Raw genomic sequence first — 21,555 nt, 5'->3', positions numbered from 1 at the left:
TTTTTTTTTTTGCGGGGCATAATGTTTGCTAGTTTCTGCTACTTCTAATCAACTACAGTAAAACATACAAGTACAGTCAATACATAATATGAATAATTCAACTATTTAAACACTATAAACATGTAATCCCAGATCCTATTCTCATAACCTTTAATCTCATAACCTCATACAAATATTCGCAAACTTAATGACTTGATGATATCCAATAATATTCATCACAATCACTAATAACTGGGTCCATATTGATTGGCATTGTACCCATGGCAAATTCGGGACGAACAATATCATCTTCCGAAAGAGGATGAAATTCTTCACTAGTTGAAAATAAATCACTTTGAGATTCACAAGAACTCTCAGATTCATTAGTACCATAATAACAACTTAAAATATCAGATTCACCTACACTACCGCTTGAAGAAGGGGCCATCATCATAGCTGGTTCAGGATAATTTTCACAATCTTCTTCAAATATAATGCCACCAGTAACATTCTTCTCCTTACATAAATTTTCCAACTTTTCTCGATCACAATTGGGGAAATAAATTCGCAAGACATTCTTATCGGAGATATACTTTATAGGTAACTCACCCAATTCAAATAAGTTAGTTAAATCCTTCTTCAAATCTTTCAATTTTTGTTCAAACATTTTTATGTTAAACATCATTTCTTCAAAAGTCTCTTCTGTCAAAATTGTTTCTTGGGGAATATTCAAATTAAAATTGATTGGGAAATCAATATAACAGCCAACATTAAGTTGATTACATTCTAATTTTTCTTGAGTGGTAGCTGAAGAATCACTTCTTGCTAATTGAAGAGTAATTTTATGATGTTGTGGAGTTAAAGACAAATTCAATCTAATGGTAGGGTTAAATTTTTGCTTATAATTAAAAGTATGGTTGGTGCCAGCAAATACATTAGCTTGAGTTAATCCACCATAAATTTGATATTTTTCACGTAATCTGTTAAATATTGTCCGATAAGTTAATCTGACATTTTGTTGATATAATTTCAACCGGAAATTACTTTGATATGCTTGGGAAAAATTATGAAACATAAAACTATGATCTAAGGATTGCAATATCCTTGAACCACCAACAGCTCGTTTCCCAGCAAAACTGTAAAATCTTTGAAAGATATTATATTTACCAAACCAGGTTTTACCTCTTCCAGGAAAATTTGAGTTCATTTGATGATAAGTCCAATTTGGGTTACCACCAGTAAACGAACAAAAGAATCTCCTTATTTGTAAACCAGGACAAGCAAAATTTGAACGGTGTGGTATACCATGTGGACCCCTAGGTCTCCCTCTAACTGGAACAGGTACTCTGACAGGAATAGGGACAGGTTGAAGCTGATGAGGATGGGCCAATCGTTCAGCAATTTCTTCCAACACCCTTTGGATTCTCTTTGATATATTTCTTGTTAATCTTTGCATACTCATTCTCGGAAATGATCGGTAAACTTAAATCTCTATAAAAGGTATCTAAATACCAAACTTGTATATGAATAATTTAATGTTGGGTGTACAAGGAGGGTTATTCCCTCTCGTCTTCTAATGCTGTCCCTTGTGTGTTTTAAAAAAAAAAGACTCACAGGGGAAATCAGAAAAACAACTTTGTGGAGGAAAATCGTTTTTTCATGCGCGGTTTTTTTTTTTAACTTACCCAAAATTTCTTTTGTTCGTAATTCCGTCTCATTTTTGAATGTGTTATTTCCGTAGACTTCCCAATCAAGTAGCATCTCGTGGCTGCAAAGATTTGTCTGATTACGATTTACTATATTTCCAAATGGAGACAAAACCAAGTCAGTCGCGAATTGTTTATTCTTATAATGCCTTCAGGCGTTTTTATAAATAGCTCCAAGCTTATAGCATATGCTACTCTCCTAATTATCATACCATCTTACGAAACGTTAGCACACACAGCCTTGATTTTATGTACCCTTATGCAGTGGTGATTTGCAACCTTTTAACATTTGCATACTTTTTATTGCACACACACACACACACACAACTAGAATATCGTTAACATTAATACACCGTTAACATCAGTACACCGTTAACATCTTTTTACTTCAAATACTATGTATAAAGTGATATAGCTAAACATATGAAAACAAAGTAACAAAAAAAATACAAACATATATAAAAATTGCCAAATTATTTTAGCAAAGGAACATTAAATATTTTAAACATTAATAAGGGAAGTATCATCCATGACATCATTAAAAATCAAATCAAAACTAGTGGTTACATCACCAGGAAATAAACCAAGTTCTTGAGGAGCAGAAGATTGTTGCAATTGCAGTTGCGGCAGTTGTTGCAACTGACTTTGTTGTATTTGGTGGGCCTGAGTAAGAATTTGTTGGGGTAATTGTTGTTGTTGTTGCTGTTGTTGGAGTTGGTATTGCAGGTACTGAGGCATTAAAATTGGTTGTCTCTGTAAAAGGTCTGGCTTATATTTCTTGGTACTTGGTTGTTCCAACAAGAATTCTTCCGCATCTTCAATTCCAGTATCATCACCACCAAAATCTCCTGAATTAATCGACAAGATTGATGAAGGTGAAGTTAGTGATGAATTTTCAGTAGATTCATAATGATTGAAAACTGCTGGTGCAACAAACTTGAATTCAGATTTTACTGGCATTGAAGCTATTTGTTGCGGTGTTTGTACTTGCCGAAGTTGTTGGTTTTGTGGAAAGCTGAAATTGGATGTAGGAATATTATTTAGTATAAAATCATCGATGATTTCTTGTTTTATTTTGGAATTGTCGATTTTGGAATTGTATTTGGATGTTGCTGTGGAACTAGGAATTGGATTTGACTTGGATTGGCGTAATGGGTAGCTATTAAAGTCGATATCGTCATTTGGATTGAATGCTGGAGTCTGAATTTCAGATTGAACTGCCATTGGTATGACTGATTTCATTCTAGGGGATAAGTTAACTGGAGTAGGCAAGGGAGAAGCTGTTGTTGGACGTCCTATTAATCCCATAGCATTGGATTCTTCAATTTTTTGTTTCAATGGAGCTAAAACCAGTTCATATGTTTCCATTAATTCATCAATATCATAATATGTAGTGGAAGGTAATAAATAATAAATAATATCTTCTAGCTTTTTAACTTTGTTTTCTACCTCAGTTAAATGAGCTCTGGTCAAAGGAGATCTCACTGTTCTTGGACTGTACGAACAATTCCAATTGTGTTGAGTACATTTCGTACATCGAGGGAAATCCTTGGAACATTTTAATTTCCGTTTTCTGCATGAATCACACGCTTGTTCAATTGCTGGATTTGAAGATTTGGTTACTTTTGGTGCAATGATTTCAACTTCTCCCGATTCAATGTCTTTTTCTGTCATTTCTTGTTCTTGTTGTGATTGCAATTGAGGTGATTGAGTTTCTGATTCTAATTTCACTGGCAATGGCAGTTCTTGATCTGGATGGTTGGATTGCTGCGAAGTTTGTGTCTCTTTTATATTTTCGGGCTTTTCTGAGCAAGTACTTTTTGTGTTTGATTGAGATGACATATTAGTGGTGGTAATTAGCAATTCAAGTAAAGATTTGGAAAAATTAGTAGTTTATTACCTCGAATTTCGTTTGGAATTTTTGAACTGAAATAATGATTCCTTTTTATAACCGTTTAACCTTTTTAGGGGGGGGGGGGGGGGGGACGAAAGATCAATTACAAATTACCCACAAAAAAAATATTATACTTGTTAACCCACAGTTTCGTTTTTCAATTGCAATCAAATGTACAATTGAGCAGTGAATAAATTTGCTTGGAAATTGTCTGGTCAAACGAATCGGTCGAAATGGAACACTTTATTAATTTTGCAAAAATAATAATTGAAAATGTCCCGAAAAATAATACCTAAATGAGGGGGGGTGTAAACAAGGGGGGAGGGGGGGGTGGTGGGTCACTATTATTAGTTGGTACTGTATAGATAAAAATGCTGCCCGTGTGGTCTAATTCTCTCCTATCAGCAGCAGAAAAAAAAATTTTTAGTTCAGTTTAAAATTTCAACTGTTTGGAATTTCTTGTTCTCTTTCTTTGACAATAGAAAAAAAACGTTGTGTCTCGATGAACTTTGCTATCAAAGGAGGTCTAAAATTCTATGCAATAAACACACAATTAGGTAACTTTTTCAAGCTGGAGGGAATTGTCCGAGATTTGGTTAACTAGGACAATTATGGACTTTGAAAATGGTTTAATTCACCTCTAATGTGTTCTCTGATCCCGTTATTTTGTAATTATCGGGAAAAAAAAAGAAAAATCACAACAAAAGCTTAATTCTTGGAAAGAACTGTACAGATGTATACTTTGATAATAAGGTGATTCTTTTTAAATCAGCCAAAAAGCGCAATGGAGTAGGTATACCCTTACTTGTTGAGTCCAATTGCTGCAAAATCAATCTCAAACGAAGAAAAATTCTTAAACTCGAATTTTTATACCCTTCGCGTAGTTTCGGTGATATTTGATTTAGTAAAACTCGAATCGGCAACGAATCTTGAATGGGTTGGGAAATTCGTAATGATTGACCGAAAGGGAAATGTGTATGTATGTGCAATTGCCCTGTTTAGAAAGATGTTCTTGAATCTAGGCTTGGATTGAGCGTTGGTGTTTGATCAAGATGATCCTTTGATCTATTGTTAGTTTGTTTACGTTGTTGTCTACAAAGAGCAAAAAGAGAAAAAGAGAAAGAGTAAATTCTTTCTTTCATACAATTTTATTTATCAATTTGATTTATGGAAATTTGTTGATGCCTTTATACGAAACCACACATCAAAATTTGAAATTGTGTTTAATGAAGACTGAAACAAAAATAATAAAAAAAAAAATAAAAATAAATTAAAAAAAAAAATGACGGATGAGAAAATATAGTAACAAAACAACTCATCTTCGTTTTTTTAAGAGCTTTTTTTTTGCGCTCATGCCGTCACTTGCACCATTACAATCAGTTATAAATTCCTATATTTTCGACAAGCAAAAATATCAGTAATGCTACTATTCTTGTAAACCAAGCATAACATACAGCTTGATTTGATTACTAAATGTAGGTATATAATATATAAAATGTCATCTAAAATTCCCTGACGGGTTATTCAAGGATGCATAACTAATGTGTTACATGACCCGCCCCCCTCAACAAACTACCAGGTAAGGGAGGGACCAAATGCCTTTAGTTGCCGAAGAGGGGTAATTGGATCTCCCTATTTGAAATGTGTAACAAAATTAGTTTGGAAAATGTGTCTGGCAATATTTTTTTATGCATTTTTTTCACTATTTTTTTTTTTTTTGGAAATTTTTTTTTTCGTTGTTTGGCTGTTCTATTTAACAGTTTGCTGCATATTTTTTTAGACCTTTTTGTAATACTTCGATTCTCGGAAAAACTCCTAGTGCATAAAAAAAAGCAGCAACTGACGGTTTTCTTAATATATAAGCAAGATGCAAACCTGGTGACTTGACGATTATACGTAGTGTTGCTAAGGCACAAGCCACGTATATGTGATCATCCCATATTAGGTTCCAACAAACAGATTACTTAGATACACAACGTTAAATTTTCTTAACTTTCCCTTTTCAGAAGTAACTGCCAAACACACCCATATTTGGAACTTTTTGTGTCAAGAACATAAACTGATGCCGGGTTCGGACTTTATTTTTTCCTAAGGCTTTAGTTAAATGTTTTGCAAAAAAAAAAATTAAAAAAAAAAACAAAAGACAAAATCACGTAATGCTAAACATGTTTAGAGATGTCATAGACTGTTGGGCTGATTCTAAGAAGTATATTCTACCTATGTTCTAGACACGTCCAAAATTGGTCATGTGTTGCTACAGATTCACGTATGGTCGTTTTATTCTTGCTGAATCTACAATATTCAAGATTGATCCCGTTGTCCCCGAGAGCTTTGGTAGTCATATCCCCTTTTGTAGATCATTGGTCCTGACAAAGGAAATAATATCGGCAATGTTAACACCAGATCAATATGTAAAAAAAAAAAAAAAAAAAAAATAAAAATAGAATTTTTGAAAAAAAAAAACCGTTGGAATTCTTGCGGGTTTTTTTTTTTGTATGATTTTTACTAATGCAAATGTCATCGGGTTTGTATCCCGAACTGCAAACAACGGAATCATATCCCTTGAGATCTCCATCAAAATGTATAAGAAGCTCTGGGTACCCCGGGACAAGACTATAAAACAATATACCGCCGATACTATTCTCATTCTCTGCAACTCCCCCGAGTTTGAAATGTGGGAATACCCGGCAACTAAGACCGGGCATACTGGCAGAATTAATTTGCCTTATCAAAGAATGACCTCAAACCAATTAAAAATTTAAATACCTCGCTCATTTACTCGCTTTTGCAGACAACACAAAATTTTCATTTGTCAGATAAAAAAAAAAACTGAAATTTTGTAGCACAGTTAGGACATACATCACCGAATATAGAAGAGGGGTAACGTATAGGCGTTTTTTTGTTGAATATTGTTTGGCTTTGTGATCTATTAAGCCCTATCGACTAAAAGTTCGACTAAAATAGTCATGTTTTCTTATCCACGTGACTTATATAAACAGAATTTGAATTGTTTACTGACACAGTTTTAAGTTATGACCTCATTTCTATACACATAAGCCATATTATATAAATAAAAAACTCCACCTCCCTATTATACGTTGTCATCATGATAAACAAATCTACTTCTTTTTGGATCTAATGGGGCATGCTTGATGTACAGATCGTTATCAGGAGGACGTTCCAATTTATCATTTGTATTAAGCATGCTTTGAATACTTAACAAAATCGATTCGATTGAACAAGCAGGAGTCCAATCTTCTCCTAAAAGATTTAGACATATGTGACCATTACTATAGATATGAGGATGAATTGGGATTTTGGATTTTTCAATAATCTCAATTGAATCTGAATCTTCTTTATCGTCGTCTACTGATTCATATATGATAAACTTAACTTGGGGACAATCGACGGGATAATCTTGAGTTATGTTGATACTTAAGTAGTATCGTTCGTAATCAGGGTATAAATTATGATTAGCAATTCTGATTTGGAATATAAAATTAGTCAAGTTCTCGTCATTACTAACGAGTTTTATTCCAGGGAGCGTAGCTTGGGATAATGACTGGTATTCCTTTAGTAATCGCCTATGGAAGGGGTGCCTGGACATGATTTCTGTACTACAGGTAGTAGGTTGGGTATCTATCTAAGGGGTGGGATCAAAAATGATACGTTGTTCGCGTTTCAATTTTTTTTTTTAATGACATTATTGCTAACGTATATTTGTTATGGTTGCCTACTACTACAAAAAAAAATCAAACTGTCTATTAAAATAAATATGCTACAGAAATAATTACTCTACAACGGCATAGCTTGAATGGTACTCCTTGAAGATGTACTTTTTTGGGTACTATTTTTACTCTTAAATCTCTTTCTTTGAGAATTTTGACTTGATCTTCGTTGTCGTTTTTGGCTTGTTGATGACTGATAAGTTCTAGAAGTCTTCTTAAAAAAGGGAGAAGTTGTATCTGTAGAAGTTGTGTTGTAAACTGCTGTTGATTTTGTTTGACCAGGAGATGTTGTCAGTGATTGACTTGAATTCTTCTTTCTTTCCCTTGCTAATCGCGCCAAGTCTTTCTTAAAATAGTGGAAATATTCCGTTTGTTCTCTGGAAATACCAATTAACTTGGAGAAATCTTTCTTGTTGGTTGGTAAATTCCTCAGCATATCCTTTAAGGTGTTATCAGAAATTAAAAGTTGATTCCTCATACCCACTTGAACCAGCGCATTCAGTCGAATATGACTCAATTCTTGAAAACTCTTTTCGATATGAGGTAAATCTTCTCGAGATATTCCTGAACTGAAATTATTGTTGGGCAAGTCAATATTGGACATTTCTCGAGCTGTAGTAAATGATCCTTGATATCTAAACCCATTAAGACCATTAGCTGGTGCATTGCCATTACTTGCTTTCAAAGTTGGGTTTCGATTTGTTTGACCTGCAGAATTATACCCCAAGTTACGAGAAGGACCAGAAGTGCATTGCATCTTAATCTTTTTCGCGCCAGTCAATACATCATTAGCATGTTTTCCCAATTGAATATAACTCACAGGAAATCCACCAGGTGAACGTAAATATTCATCCAAACACTTCTCTGACAACAAATAAAAGAACAATCTGTCTATTTCAGTCTTATCCAACAGTTCACCTTTACCGTGGTATGGATTCTGATCATGGCCCACGGATGTAATTTTCATACTTCTTGATCCTTTGTAAACATCTTCACAATGTAAACGAGTAACATCAAACCCTTGAAATGACTGTACAAGGCGGATAATATCAGCAGCATTGGTCGTGAAATCCTTTTCAAAACTAGTAGTTGAACCTGAATTTCGACAATTATCACATTGTTGATGACAAAGTTTTGGATCAAAAGTTTCATTAAAATAATGCAAAACTTGTTTACGACGACAATCAATGACATTCTCACAATATTGAACCACTTGTTTCAACTTAACCATATGACTTTCTCGACTCATTTTGTTTAAACTTTTATCTCGAATAATCATACTTCGGAGATGATGAGCATCACGAGTATTAAAAAACATGAGACATTCCGAAGGTTTCCCATCACGTCCTGCTCTACCAGTTTCTTGGTAGTATCCTTCTAAACTTCGAGGTATAAACAAATGAATAACAAATCTCACATCAGGTTTATCAATTCCCATACCAAATGCAATGGTGGCACAAATTACATAAACTTTATTCTCTTGCCATTGGGTTTGAACTTCAATTCTGTCCTCTGAACTCATACCTGCATGGTAATATGCAGAATGTAAACCAAGTTGATTCAACCGTTGGCTTGTTTGTTCGCAAGATTGTTTTGAGTGACAATAAATAATCCCGGTTTTATTTTTAAATTTCCGAAATATGTAATCTTTGATCACATCCAAATGATTAGCATTTTTCCATTGAACTTCATAGAATAAGTTAGTTCTGTTGAAACTTTGTTTAAAGAAAACCGGATTGTTTAAATTTAAATGGGTTATGACATCAGCTCTTACTCTTTCATTGGCAGTGGCAGTAAGTGCCATTACTGGAACATTTGGAAACTTTGTTTTAAATAAGCCCATACCTTTATAATCTGGACGGAAATCATGACCCCAAGAACTAAGACAATGAGCTTCATCAATGACAACTCTGGCTAACTGACCTTCATTATACAACTTTTCAATGACCTTTTGAAACATGGCGGATTTAATCACCATTTCTGGCGATAAATATACTATATCTAGTAAACCTTCCCGAAACAAGTGCATAGTATGTCTTTTTTCGTCGGCGGTACCTTTAGAATTAATCATCCGGACGTTAACATTCAATTTCTCTAAGTGATGTACTTGATCTTGCATAAGCGAAATAAGTGGTGATATAACAACGGTTGTTCCCTTGGTTAACCCGCCTTTTACAAGAGCAGGCAATTGATAACAAAGTGATTTACCACCTCCAGTGGGCATCAACACAAACACATCTTTTCGTAATAGACTGGCAATGACAGCTTCAAGTTGATTAGATCTAAAGGAATTCAATTTGAAAACATTATTTAAAACATGATAAATCTCGTCAATGAATGGTCTTGCTTCTGGGGGTATATTCTCTTTGTTTACCGTAGTCACTAAAGGAGATGCTGGTTGATCTCTTGCATTCAAAAGTTTTAATAATTCATCATCGTCATCTCCAAAGTCCAGGTCATCAAAATCACTATCAATGCTGACAACTGGGTTAGAAGTGGTGGTGGTATTATTGGCACTTCCATTTACTGGTTGGCTATAAACATCTGCTATTTCCAAGACATTACCATCTTCATCATCGGAAAGTACCTCGATTATATCAACTTCTCTTTCATCATTCATGGTGAAATTTTCAATTTCTTCAACTTCATCTTCATCGCCACTTTCATAGGGTATAACTTCCTGTTTGACATTAATATCAGTCAGACCAAATTGTGTATCGTCCTGGATCTCATCCACATCAGTCAGGTCAGACTCAGAGTCATTAAGGAATGATCTGTCGTCCTCATCTTCAGAAACGTCATCTTCAATAAAACTGCCTAAATCATTAACTTCATCACGTTCTTGACTTTGAGTTAGAAGTCCTTCCATGGTCATTTCTCCAAAGTTGTCTTCACCATCAGTAAGATCTGTATTTTCGACAAATTGCCGGGCCTCGATTCGGTTGTCAATTTCTCGTAAAGCACGTTGGGGTTGGGGTTGGGGTTGGGCAAATGATTGATGTACTGGAGTAGTAGGTACTTCAGCAATTGGTGATAATATAGGACTACTCATTTCTAGTATTATTTGTGGCTCAATTTCATGATTTTGTAAATTTAATGAATCGGGCACTTCTTGGACTGGTGGTAGTGGAGCATTAATAGGAGTGGAGCTAACTATGTTTGCAGATATAGGTGTAGAACTGGTGAATGTGGATACCTGCTCATTGACATCTTGATCAAGTATTTGTAGCTTTAACTGGGCTATCCTTTCATCTGTTGTTTTTAATTGAGGTTCAAACTTATTCTTGTACATTTCCTTTTTGCTGTCATGGGATATCAGTGTTGATTCGGTAATAGCAAATCTTTCTTCTAATAACTTAATCTTTGACTCTTGAACTTCAACTAGTTCTTGAAGTAAAGCAGTTGAAGCCATCTTCGCTCGCGTATTAGGTTGTACTGTGTTTTTCTTGGTAGAAGTCATTCTAATGGGACTGTTTTCAGTTAAATCAATGACATCTTCGTCATTTATTACAACTTCGGATGATGCTATTTGTACTATAGATTTCTCTTTGGTTAGTGGTAATCTTGACTGATTCACTTGATTCACCAGCTGTTGGGGGGTATTAGAACTTTTGTTATGCAGGGACGGTATGGATGTTGGTTCAGGTGCGAGTCTCGTTGGTGGTCTCATATCGCCAATAGTTTGGCCAGAATTAGGTCTTCCATTTGATGTATTGGTTTCAACGGAATTAACACTGGGTATATCTATTGAACTTTCTATTGATTCAAGTGTGGTTACAACATTGGGAGCTGTTTGATTAGGATATTTTTTTAGTAGGAGATCCAACACATTTGAAGAAGGTATATAAGGTTTGGAATCTTCAAACCATTTGATCTGTGCTTGAAGAGTGTTTTGTTGGATCATAAACTAGTATTATTTTTGGTAGTAATGCATATATCTTGTAAAGGTTGATCTGTTTATACGCGTCTTATATTTGGCTTACATTGAGAAGGCGATAGGTAAACAGAGACTAAAAAAAAAAAAGAAGTATACACGTGACACTTGTCCAGGTGACTATTTTAACATCAAAGAGATTTCGATTTAGATTTTGTGTTTCACTTGATACATTGTTCGTTTATTCTATATGATACGATTATCCGGGACAACCGCTTGAATATAAAAATGTACATATTTTCAATACATATAGACAATTATTTATTTAGCTCATATATATTTTAATTGGTTATAGCAAGTTCTAGCATTAGATATATCTAGTTTTATCCAAGACTTTGGCACTGATGAGATAACGACAAATCAAAGAAGAAAGTAGATTCTGGTGCTCACCTGTTTATTGAGTATTACATGTAATGTCTATATCAATGCTTGATAATGCTAAAGGAATACGTATCATCTAGGAACCAAATGACAATCATTGAAATAAAGACAAGTACATGTCAAAGATTAAATAATAGACTGTAAATGCCTGTATAATGTTCTTTGAGGAGTGTTAATTGTATATGTGGTATTTTTTATTTGGTCAGAAATGACGTTTTTTATGGGGCCATATGACTACCCTCAAAGATTGCTTTTGGAACTAGTCTATTTTATAACCACTCTTATATAGTTAATTCTTCAATATATTATTTCTATATTCTCCGCTATTTTCGCTAGGCAGCACCATGTTCTTTTTTGGTTTTGGTCCCTGAACTGACATCGGAAGATTTGTTTTAGCAGCCTTGCATAACAACACATTCATGACGTAATATAATGCATATGCGCAGTTTATAAAATTTGCACTTGGGCTTCCCTAGAGGTTATTTGGAATATCAAGATTCTATTTGGCATGTAGATAGAATAGAGTTGATGCTTGTTGAAACAAGTGCTAATTGTTGTTTATGATACCAATATATAATAAATTACTCTGGTATTTGTTATTATTATAAATTTCAGTAGAAAAATTTAGGCCCTTGTACTTCGAGGCAACTTCCAGCGTTTATGTTTCGAATAAGATTGAATGATTTCTCTCGTGTGGAACCACTTTCCAAAGTCAAAATGTGAAAAGTATACCACAGAATATTCTTTTTGAACAATTGGATGTCTTTGCAATACAATAATAATTTCTTGTCTTGCATTTGATATTCCACGATATTTATTTTATGACGGTTAAAGCTACAAATCTCAAAAAAACATTTTTTATATAATATAATGACATTTTCATTGTACTTGGCTTCATATTAGAGTTAACACAGTTGTAATTAATAATAACTACACTGGAAACTACTCTAAGTGAAGTCATTGAGCTTCCCTTTCTCCAAATAGAACAAAAAAAAACTAGTAAGGACAAAATAATTGGTATTATTACTGCTCTTGTAATTGTTTTGACACTTGTTTGCTTGTAAAGTATTATGTATAATGTTATACAATAAGAAATTACTAAGGAAACATATATTCACAAAGATTGATGTATGTATAATAGAAAAGTTGAATATATGGATATACCACGTAATAAATGAGGGATCTGAAATTTCGTTATCTGAACTAGCACTTAACCATTATATTGATGATCTGAAATTATTTCTTGTAGTTAACCCTGATAGTATGAATGAGTTTAATCTATATAAATATGAAGATAAACGACACTTGTGATGGGGTACAAAGGTTGTTAATTCGGCAACACAATAAGATAATCTGCAAGAGATTCTCAAGATTGCATTCAAGCTTATTACTGGAAAAAAAATCTGTGTGTGTTTATAGGGCAGTATCCACATTAACTATACATTTTGGAGCAAGATGGATTGGGTATCAGTATGGATCAGGCATATGCAAGGGATTTGGATAACGATTTGGAATACAGAGATATAGATGGTCATTTCAGCACTCACATTTATAGATAAATGGGTCATGAAGAGAATTTCTACCTAGGTGGTTTGACAAGAAATAGTTTACAGTTCCAGATCTATTACAAAATAAATCATAATGGTAAAATGGCTTCTGGAGAGCCTGGTTAGCCGGTGCTTAGGAGAGAAAATCATTTTTCAAGATTGACTTGTTCATGCCATTTAGAAGTAAATATAAAGTGGCATAACTTGATTCTGTTTATGATCCTGTAATCTTTTAAGTACTTAATATGCTAGATTAAATACTTTATGGTTTCTAAATTTAAATTGGTAAAATTAATTTAAATGTACGGCTTTTTTTTTGCACCCACCAGAAATGTAACGTATGAATGTCAAAGCAAAACTATCTTTTCTTTGAGGCATATGCAACCGCCAGCAAACTTATTTGGATGAATTGCATGACTAGAAATAGTGTTGGCTTGGCAATTAATGATCACATGAGAAAATTAAAGGGCAAGAGAACAAGCTTTTGATGACTGGGAATTTTTTTTTTTTCTTTGTTCCCGCCTCCGAACATTAACACCAATTTCTAAAGTTGCACAACGGCTAAAATGCACTCACCCCCACTTTCCATGGATTCTGGAAACTAACATGGAAACCTTCACAAATGCAAAAAAAAAAAATGTTGGAGAGGGGGGGGGGGACAATTCGCTAATGGCTAATTCGGGTGATTGGCTAAATCTTTGCGAGTTACGGTAGAAACAGAAATAAAAAAAAGCTGCCATTACTTGTGTATTAGGATGTGTTTCCTAAAAAAGGGGGTTAAAAGTGACAGTATTTTATTTTTTTTGTTGGGAAATAATGGCGCGGATAGCTTATGTAAATTGGAGATCGCGCCACCACGCAGGCTTGCCCTGAATTTTGTGAATAATGTAGCTCATTTGCTAAGCCCGTGGATATGACAGCCCCGCAAAAGAGTAAACTAAATGATTGCCCCGAAATGTCCGTCGTATATATATGTGATTGCAAAATTTATGTTTATAGGAGAGCGCAAGGTTTTTCTTCACATTCTTTTTAGATTGCAGTATTATAATGACAGGAATGCATATATGGAGTAACACGTGATCCTGTCAATTTAATATAAGGTTAGGAAGTGGAAAGGCATAATGTTAAAACCTAAGTTATAACGTAAATACTATTTTGTTTAAAAAGTTTACAAAATTTGCCAAAAATAACTTTCCCCACTAATGTTACAACCAATAAAGGGTTCATTTCCTAATTTTGTTGTTACAACAGCTTGATATACCTTTCCCATGCAAATGTGGGTACTTGTTGGTTGCCACAACAGAAACGTTTTTTTTTCTTGTTATTTTGATTGATAAATTGGTTATTTGTTTCTGGCGATAAGAATTATTATTATTGTGAATATTTTTTTTTTGTTTCACTGGTCGTTTTCAGCCGGTACGAAGCTTGAAAAGTTAATTGTTCCGGAGTTTAAGTACTGTTTTTTTTTCAAGCTAATCCATAGCCAAATGTGGAAAGTTTGGTTCTATTTAAAGTAAAATGTAATACCAGGACAGCAATAGGTAGACATATATCTATTAATCACGATTGTCAGGGTGAAATAACTGCTTATTAAGCAGTTGTTTTAGAGGAGCAGATGACGGGGTAACCAGGTCGTATAGGTGCATGAACAATTATTTTTTTTTCCCAAAAAAAATAGCATAAAAAAAATCTTGCACCGCGTGAAAGCTAAACGTGGAAAGAGAGAGCAACAGACAGGAGTCATCACCTCACTTTTTTTTTTTCCAGCGTCCGGATGAGATGCTTCTATTGTTTTTGTGTAGCATTCCCAAAAAACAACAATAAATAGCCAGGAGAAAGTGGTGCGCAACGGGGGTTAATTTGATACAGCGAATTGTGGATCGATTTCTATGTAATTATATTGCGAACATGTGAAATAGTTAAATAATATTATTGAGATCTTATGGGTCCCACCTCTTACAAATACCACCAGTCACTAAAGTAAATAGTTAGGCACACAAAAAATATTAACAAATAAAAAAAAACAAAAAATATAACAAAGTTACTTTGCCCCCTCCTTTTTTTATTTTTTTTTTCTGTCAGTTATACATCTCCGCTCTGGATTTCTTAACTATCTGGTTCAACCTTCGATTTTATCCGTTGCAGAATTTAAAAATTTAAATCGTGGAAAAACAAAATTTTTATAAAAAGTTGACATCAGGAATAACCTAAAAGTTTGATACAGTTGTGAACACGAATCATGATGGAGAAAAAAAATTATAGGGGGGGAATTGCCTCTTCCACAAGTGTGGGTGTTCTCCGCAAGACCAATCACAATATTGATCCTGTTGTGTTTGAAATCAATGGAAGGTGAGTAAGATTTGGTATAAGAGGGGAATTTCAAGAATTATTTTTTAACTTGACTCTCTATTTTTTTTCATTCTCTCTCTTTTTTTTTTTGGGCAGCAGCATAAATTAAAATTTTTCCTGTCCCATTTCTTTTTTTTTCCCATCAAAAAAAAAAAAGAAAACAATTAACAAAGAAATTTCTTATACTATCAACTGGCGCTGTCTTTCTTGTCCGACTGGCTTAAATTTTTATTGATATATAAATTTCAATTCATTTGCCCATACCAAAAATACATTTACCTGGTTTTTTTTCCATTACATTTCTTCAGAAAAAGGGAAGAATCTTCTTTCTTTTTAGTTTTCGTTTTTTTGTTTTTACATTATCAGATACAACACATAGGGGATATTCCTAGTCTAATCCTAACCACATACTCCCTTTCACTTATCACAACCAGTCATTTTCACCTTTTCTTGAATTTACCTTTTTTTTTTGCCATTTAATTTCCTGGTGGAAGGATCTTCACGAGAAAAAAAGAAATCATAATAATGTTGTCCACGAGTTCTATGTACGGCGCTTCTAATATTGGATCAGGTAATTCAAGGAATTCGCCACCTCCTATTGGGTTACAACAACAGCACAAGCAACCACAAAATACACCATTAAAACAACACAATTCTGTATCGTCTAGTTTAACTACTTCGTCGGCATCATCATCCACTTCGGACTTTGGCGACTTGCACGGCGATTTGTTGGCTGATTTATGGCATTCGTCAACCAATGAATCTATGACTTCTAATGGCGCCATTAATGTCAAGCAACCAGCTGCACAATACCCATCAGCAATAGTTCCATCGGTGTCTCAACAACCACAGCAACAACAATTTTTTCCACAACAACAACAACAACAGCCACGTTTGTTCAATCCTAACCCAGTTTACACCACACAACAAGTGAACTGGAATACTTCAAATGTTTCTATTTCACCTCCTATTTTGTCTAGCATTTCGCAACAACAAATTTCTACTGTTGCCCAACCAAACAGTTCGAGTTCACCACTGTTGACTGTGGATCCATTTATTGATTCCTTGCACGGTTATGAGTCTAGTTTGTTGCCTCGCTTAACTGAGGAAAATTTGATGATGCAAACCAAGAGTGACCTGTTTACAACTACTCATAACCCTAATGTTCAATTCAACATTGCGAATGATTCAGAGGATTTGTTTAATTTTGAACATCACCAACAACAACAACAACAATCGAGATTTGTTCGTTCCACCCCTATGTTGAATGGAAATGTCCGCCAACAACCATTTGTTGGTCATTCCCATAATTCTCAACACAAGGAATCGAGTGATGTTCATGCTCACATGAAGACTAATGTATCATCAGCTACAGTTAACACCCAGTTATACAAGACTGAATTGTGTGCATCGTTTATGAAGATGGGGATATGCCCTTATGGAAACAAATGTCAATTTGCCCATGGAGAAAATGAACTTAAAGTTGTTGAAAGACCACCAAAATGGAGATCTAAACCTTGTGTTAACTGGGCAAAGTATGGAAGTTGTCGTTATGGTAATAGATGTTGCTTTAAACATGGTGACTAGAAAAAAAAAAGGTTTGCTGCTCAAAAAAAAGGAACGGTTTTTATAATTTGTATTGCTTTATTTATTTGGGAACACATGCTTTGAATGTGTATATATATACTTTTTTAACACTGTCGGTTGAAACTAGTTTAAAGAGGAACAAGACGTTGATTTTTTGCTGGTGCCGAGTTTGTTATTTTGCTTTGAGCTTTTTGTGTTTATGATTTGATGATTACGTTTTATTTATTGACTAAATTTTGTTTGTATTGTCATTATTTATGTACTGTCTAATATTTATTTATTTACTATCGGACTTGTTGTAGGGGGACACAGTAGTTATCAACAAAGTTTCTATTTTTGGTGGCTGTGTTACAGTCATTTCCGGATCTTGCAGCTTAATTAATGGTAGTACATGTAGTTGCATGAGGTCACATAAGCGAATACCCGTGCGGATGTTATTTCCGCCACTTCAAATATTTAGCCCCGGAAAATGAACGGCAGATATAACTGGAGTAAACATCAACACAGAGATGTTAGTTCCTTGAGGCAAGCATCGTGAGATTTATTGAACCCATTTTGGTGCTGCTCTGGACAGACACCAGCAGTTAAATATCAGCTAACTTCTTGCAAAGGGGTCAATTTATTTCTTTGTACAATTTTAGCAGAAACTTCTGCACATTCATCCAGGTTTGTTGTTCGGTGGGTATAAGTTCGTGGGAAGCTCATTTTTTAATAGGAAAAGTTTGTTATTTTGATTAAACTAAAAGCTGTAAATGTATATTTTTTACGGGTTCTCTCTCTTTCTCTGCAATAGCTTGTTGAACGACTTTTCGGTTGTTCTCTATGATTATTTAGTATTAATTTTTAGCGTTTCAACATCTTCTTTTTTTTGCAGATGGTTGAATATCAAGTTAGATATTATGCTCTATTGGGACCGAGGATGATAAGACATGTCGTGTTCCATATGATGTTGATAATTCTACTTTTAATGTTCAATTCTTGTATATATTTGGAAATTTACTAATTGAAATATGTTAAGGTGCGTCTATATAGATACTTTTACGCGCAAATATTAATCTTACGGTTATTAAATATCAAAGAAGCCTACAATTTAAAATATAAAAAGATATTATATTGATAAACAAAGTATTGCAAAAAAAATAGAGTGGCAGGTTGCACAGGTATAACTTACAACGCTGCAACAAAAGGTAGATAGAAAATAGTGAGAGGCGGGGAGGGGCAGATGAAATATAACTTATAACACTGCAATAAGACCAACTAACAACAAAATACTATAGGAAACCAAGGAAGCACCACTATGCACTTGAATACTGTCAAATACCAGGGACCCCTGTTGCTGACTTGAATGTTCACCAAGATTTTGCGTTGATTTTGAAGTAGGAGCAGCTACCACGGAACCATGTTCTTGACTTGAATGTTGACCAGGCTTTTGTTTAGCTTGTTCCTGTTGTGAGCTTATAGAAATAGTAGCATATACCACTTCCACTTCACCATTTTCTTTGGTGATTGTTGTATACTTTGCATCAGGTTCATTGGATTGGAAAGGTACTGGATGATAATATGTTTTGGTGCTGGTGACAGTGACAGCCGTTCTTATACAGGTTGATGATTCACAAACACTAGTGAAAATAGTACTGATTGAAGTTTCAATTATGGTACTTACTTGTACCGAGGGAGATTCTATCACATATGAAGAGTTGGTGGTTGTGCTAGCTTTGCTGCTCCAAGTTTCGGAAGCACTTGTTGTAATTGAAAGGATTTCCTTTGTATTCGTTTCAGATGCAGTAGATGTATAACCTTCAGATGCAGTAGATATATAACCTTCAGATGTACTTGATACGTCACTCTCAGATTTACTTGATTCGTCAATGTTAGAAGAACTTGTTACCTCAACATCAACTGTGCTTGATTCATCAGCTACAGAAGTAGTTGAACCATCAACATCAACTGTACTCAACTCATCAGCGTCAGATGAATCTGTTATGTCAACATCAACTGTGCTTGATCCATCAACATCGACTGTACTAGATTCATCAACATCCACTGTACTCGACCCATCAACATCCACTGTACTAGATCCATCAACATCCACTGTACTAGATCCATCAACATCCACTGTACTTGACCCATCAACATCTGCCGTGCTCGACTCATCAACATCAACTGTACTCGATCCATCAACATCTGCCGTGCTCGACTCATCAACATCAACTGTACTCGATCCATCAACATCCACTGTACTAGATCCATCAACATCAACTGTACTCGACTCATCAACATCTGCCGTGCTCGACTCATCAATTTCAGATGCACTGCTAGGATTTGGAGAATCGTTAGTACCTAAAACCATTATAGGAAAAGTACCTCCTAGGTTTTTCAAACCACCATCCAGACAATCATGTGTGAAGACATATGGCTCTGGCTGTTTTTGTGGTTTTCTTCCACTGACCACAATATCAAATGGAGTCGAGCAAATTCCCTCTTCACATGGTTCCCCAGCCATGACCCAACTGGCAGTATAAGTAAATATATCTAGGAATATGTGAGTTTGACTGTCTTGTGGACGAGGAGTAATATTAGATTTGGTTCTTTTTTTGTAGTAAAGTGTAACATGCTCTAATATGAACCAATTACGAACTTGAAGCTCTAATTCTACCGAAACCACATAATTGTTTGAATTTTCTATCTTTTCCACCGACGAAAATCTAAACTTCCTTAGGACTACACCTGCATCAGCTGGTAGATTGGATTTAATTGGTTCACAAATTGGCTTTTTCACTTCAACAGCAGTTGTTTGTAATCCATCGGTGACATCAGTATATTTCCACGTTGCTTTCTGGACTTGTTCGGCACACTTTCGATCCATCAATACAGGTTCACTAGCATCTGAAGTCTGGTAGTAAGTCTTCCCACACATGTAATCCAGATGCCACATAGCGAGTTTCAGGGGGACACCATAGTACGAAGAAAAAGACCCAAACTCATAGTCAACACCAAAAGTTGTCCATTTATGGCTATACTTCCTACGGGGATATCCGTCCTCCTTCCCAATTTGAAAGTCAATGAGTTGACTTGTTTTGCATGTCTTACTCCTATCAATATCTAGCCGCATGAAGTAGTTACCATTAGCTCCCAACTTGACTGAACTAATAACAAATTCATCGCTTGGCCAAGTCTTGTAAATGAAACGGACAGGGCATGAGCTGACTTTATTTTTAGTAAAATCTAATACTCTATCGTTTGTTGTTGCAATCACAAATGCTAAAAAAGTGAATAGGGATAATAATGTGTTCAACATTGGTAAAGCATTATAGAGAAACAAATGCCAATAGAAAACTATACAGGAAATTGATACATATTTATATTGTTTATAAGAAACAAAACAGGGTCTATATTAAAGTATTTTGTGGAATTTTGTCATGATAGATTTCCAGGGCAAAAGGTTTGGAATTGATTTTACACATTCAGTGACAAGAACACATGATGACATGAACTTTTAGGTTTGCCGAGTATTATTATCATCCACTAGCTGATATGTTATCATGAGGTTTTGTTGTGTCAAAGTTTAAATCGATATTAGTCCTTAGATATTTGGTTGTTCTGGGATTACAAGACAGAGATTATACTACATCTTATAGAATAAGTTTATAACAATCAAGGTAAAATGGAGTGGGTAGGATGTATTACAAGAATCAGGACATTATCGGAGCCAAAACCTCAAGGAGAGCCTTGGTTAAATTGTTTATTGGTTTTATTGTGTGTTAAAGTTACCAGGTGGATACAATAATGAGTGAAAAATGTTTTGTTTTATTAAAAGCTTAACCTTTAGTGGATACCTGAATGGATTCATTTTCTTGGAAAAGTTTTGTACAACTAGAAACTTAAGTTTCGATTTAGGACCAATGAAGTATTCCCCAAGAGAGGAACTAAAGAAAAATAAACCAATTCGAGCTGATAAACTGCTATCTACTAATTATTTTTCACAAAGACAAGATGTTTGGCGGGGTTAACTTTTTAAACCAACTAGAACATTAAGTCATATGGTAATTGATTCCAATTACTGTTTATGTGTAAAAACTTTGGCAAGAAAAGGCTATTACAATTCAATGTATACCGAATTGAGCAGATGCTTGGCAAAAAGGGGGGGAAATATTGATAGTACGGTCATCGGAAAGACTTTACTATTTCTTACAACTGTAATGAGTCTACACATGAATGACCCTTGTCTATTTTGTATCTTTTACAAATTATAAAAACTTGACCTGGCTTTTTTTTGGTTGCGAAAAACAAAACAGATGTGAAATGTGACGTTAAGAATGGAACGTCATAACGCTTTATAAAGAGTAGAAAAAGTCAAGCTATTGTCATGTTTATGAATATCTACAATATCAACAAACGGCAACTGTTGTCAGGTATAATCAAAATCATTGATTGAAAAAAATTAATAAGA

At 34.6% G+C, this 21,555-nt stretch overlaps 7 protein-coding genes across 7 annotated transcripts; 1 reads left to right on the top strand and 6 right to left on the bottom strand. All coding sequences in view use genetic code 12, as the record gives it.

Annotated features, from left to right (window-relative positions):
- Positions 1 to 66: 66 nt before the first annotated feature.
- Positions 67 to 1,567, bottom strand: SPAPADRAFT_60054 (uncharacterized protein; the record flags this gene model as incomplete). The annotated part of the gene is made up of 1 exon (XM_007374149.1): positions 67 to 1,567. One exon carries the CDS (start codon positions 1,439 to 1,441, stop codon positions 185 to 187), a length of 1,257 nt encoding a protein of 418 aa, XP_007374211.1.
- A 484-nt stretch (positions 1,568 to 2,051) lies between these two features.
- SPAPADRAFT_60052 (uncharacterized protein) lies at positions 2,052 to 3,423 on the bottom strand (the record flags this gene model as incomplete). Its single annotated transcript, XM_007374147.1, has 1 exon — positions 2,052 to 3,423. The coding sequence occupies one exon, from the start codon at positions 2,643 to 2,645 to the stop codon at positions 2,187 to 2,189; it is 459 nt and encodes a 152-aa protein (XP_007374209.1).
- GAL4 (galactose-responsive transcription factor) lies at positions 3,123 to 3,359 on the bottom strand (the record flags this gene model as incomplete). Its single annotated transcript, XM_007374148.1, has 1 exon — positions 3,123 to 3,359. A coding segment is annotated over one exon (237 nt), but the record flags the coding sequence as incomplete, so codon positions are not given.
- Positions 3,424 to 6,098: 2,675 nt separating the features above from the next.
- UBC15 (Ubc15p) lies at positions 6,099 to 7,255 on the bottom strand (the record flags this gene model as incomplete). Its single annotated transcript, XM_007374146.1, has 1 exon — positions 6,099 to 7,255. The coding sequence occupies one exon, from the start codon at positions 7,184 to 7,186 to the stop codon at positions 6,671 to 6,673; it is 516 nt and encodes a 171-aa protein (XP_007374208.1).
- A 119-nt stretch (positions 7,256 to 7,374) lies between these two features.
- SGS1 (ATP-dependent DNA helicase) lies at positions 7,375 to 11,211 on the bottom strand (the record flags this gene model as incomplete). Its single annotated transcript, XM_007374145.1, has 1 exon — positions 7,375 to 11,211. One exon carries the CDS (start codon positions 11,209 to 11,211, stop codon positions 7,375 to 7,377), a length of 3,837 nt encoding a protein of 1,278 aa, XP_007374207.1.
- A 4,600-nt stretch (positions 11,212 to 15,811) lies between these two features.
- Positions 15,812 to 17,396, top strand: ZSF1 (Zsf1p; the record flags this gene model as incomplete). Its single annotated transcript, XM_007374144.1, has 1 exon — positions 15,812 to 17,396. One exon carries the CDS (start codon positions 16,044 to 16,046, stop codon positions 17,103 to 17,105), a length of 1,062 nt encoding a protein of 353 aa, XP_007374206.1.
- A 943-nt stretch (positions 17,397 to 18,339) lies between these two features.
- On the bottom strand, positions 18,340 to 20,403 carry SPAPADRAFT_49650 (uncharacterized protein; the record flags this gene model as incomplete). Its single annotated transcript, XM_007374143.1, has 1 exon — positions 18,340 to 20,403. The coding sequence occupies one exon, from the start codon at positions 20,401 to 20,403 to the stop codon at positions 18,340 to 18,342; it is 2,064 nt and encodes a 687-aa protein (XP_007374205.1).
- Between the last annotated feature and the right edge of the window lie 1,152 nt (positions 20,404 to 21,555).

The sequence above is a fragment of the Spathaspora passalidarum genome (genome assembly GCF_000223485.1).
Source record: "Spathaspora passalidarum NRRL Y-27907 unplaced genomic scaffold SPAPAscaffold_3, whole genome shotgun sequence".
Lineage (NCBI taxonomy): Eukaryota > Fungi > Ascomycota > Pichiomycetes > Serinales > Debaryomycetaceae > Spathaspora > Spathaspora passalidarum.
Note: the sequence above shows the minus strand (reverse complement) of the source record. Positions and strands in the feature narration are given on the sequence as shown.